Raw genomic sequence first — 1,893 nt, forward strand, 5'->3', positions numbered from 1 at the left:
CTGGCCTGTCCTCATTAACGCAACAAAAGCCCTTTGTCCAAGCTGAGGGACAGCCCCAGGCCTGTTTGAGAAGCCAGCCAATGGATTTCACCGCACAGCGACCTCACGGGGCAGAGCACTTTCTGGGCTCATCTTTGCAGGAGCAGTTTGCCAGGTCTTTATCCCTAGGAGCTGTTGGTGGGCTCAAATTGCCCACCTGTCAGTCAGCAGCCCAGCGCTTAACTGTTTTGACACCAGGGCCTCTAAGATCCCAGCATATTTGTAGGGGCACGTGATTTCAGTCCATACCCGGTGGGGCTTGTTGGCTCCTTGGGAATCTTGAGATGGGCACATAAAAACGAAACTCACGGCCATCCAGTCCATGCTGACTCATAACGACCCTTTCTGAGACCGTAACTCGCTCCAAGAGTAGAAAGGTAACTCGCTCCAAGAGTAGAAAGCTCCGCCTTTCTCCCGAGGGGCTGCTGGTGGTTTAGAACTGATGACCTTGCAGTTAGCAGCCCAACATGTAACCAATACACCACCAGGGCTCCTTAGGATGTGAGCAAGTGGTCCCAACTTTGGGTTTAAATGGGGGGCACAGGCTGACGGGATGGGTCCTCTGTGTCCCTGAATCCTGGGATCTTCTTTTAAAATAATAATAATTTGTAAAGCTTTTTTCCTGTGAATTGGGTGGAGGTTTACAGAGCAGACTGTCAGTGTTACCCTGCGAACTTCTTGGAGGGTTCTGTAGGTCTCCAGCGCCAGCCTTGCTTGTGAACACACCAGGGTGTGTTTCTCAGGGGTTCTTGGGGAGAAAGAGGAGTCTGTCTGCTCCTGGAATGACTTACAGGCTTGCAAACGGCGGGGGCCAGTTCCACTCCTTCCTGTGGGGTCACTGTCAGCAGGACTAGAATGGTCTCGCTATGTGTCTGTCTGCTGCTCCTTTGTCTGAAACATAGGACCGAGTGCCTTGTCACCGGGTGCACAGCAAAACCAAACTCCCTGACCCTGCAGGACAGGGTAGGACTGACTGCCCCTGGGACGTTCTGAGACTGGAACTCTTTAAGGGAGTAGAAAGTCTTGTCTTTGCCCCTCGTGGAGACTGGTGGTTTCAAACTGCTGACCTTGCGGTTAGCAGCCCTGGCCCATAACCACTACACCGCCATAACCAACCCCCAAACAAACAGCATAAATAAATAAATAAACCCACCAAATTCACTACCACCCTGTTGATTACAACTCATGGAAACCCTCCGGATGGGGTAGAAAGGTGTGAATGCAGCCCATGAAAGTAATATGCGATTAAAAAAAAAAAGAAGTAAAAGGTTTACAAGGGAAAAAAAGTAATATGCAAATGATAGATGGGGGAGTGGGGAGGAAAGGAGGCGGGGGCTCTGGGGGCAGTTGTGAAGGTGAAGGTCAGGTGGACGCAGGAACTGGAGGGAATTCCATCTCCCGGGAAGCCCACTCCTCCCAGAACTTCGGGGGACCTTTCCTCACCGGTGTGCGCAGGTGTCGCGCTCCCGCCCCGGTGGCGGTGCCCGTGGGTTTGAGGCCCTTTGAAGGTGGGTGACATCTTTCAGGAGCCATCTCCTCGCCCCTTCCCAGGTGGTTCCACGGCCCGCTGAGCCGGGCGGATGCGGAGAACCTGCTGTCTCTCTGTAGGGAAGGCAGCTACCTCGTGCGTCTGAGCGAGACCAGCCCCCAGGACTGCTCCTTGTCCCTCAGGTGAGCCCTCGCTTCTGGCAGAGCGTCCAGTCCCTGGACAGCCCAAGGCGGCTTCTTTGTGAATTTGGAGTGGTGGGCGGGATTTCAGAGCACTGGGCGGGGCTTTTCCGGAATAGGGGGTGGAGATTCTGAGACCAGTGGACAGGGCTTCCAGGGCCAAGAGGTCAGTGCCTTAAGCCGATT

General features: G+C 54.1%; 1 protein-coding gene across 1 annotated transcript in view; it reads left to right on the plus strand.

Moving 5' to 3' along the window:
* The window catches only part of SHD (Src homology 2 domain containing transforming protein D), an 11,846-nt gene that overhangs the window by 5,791 nt on the left and 4,162 nt on the right, over positions 1-1,893 (plus strand). The window contains exon 3 of the mRNA XM_013007654.2: positions 1,566-1,710. Within this exon, the coding sequence (XP_012863108.1) occupies positions 1,566-1,710 (145 nt within the window). The remainder of the gene's footprint in view (positions 1-1,565; positions 1,711-1,893) is intronic.

The sequence above is a fragment of the Echinops telfairi genome, unplaced genomic scaffold, assembly GCF_000313985.2.
Source record: "Echinops telfairi isolate 266 unplaced genomic scaffold, ASM31398v2 ScPeMD7_7459;HRSCAF=8497, whole genome shotgun sequence".
Lineage (NCBI taxonomy): Eukaryota > Metazoa > Chordata > Mammalia > Afrosoricida > Tenrecidae > Echinops > Echinops telfairi.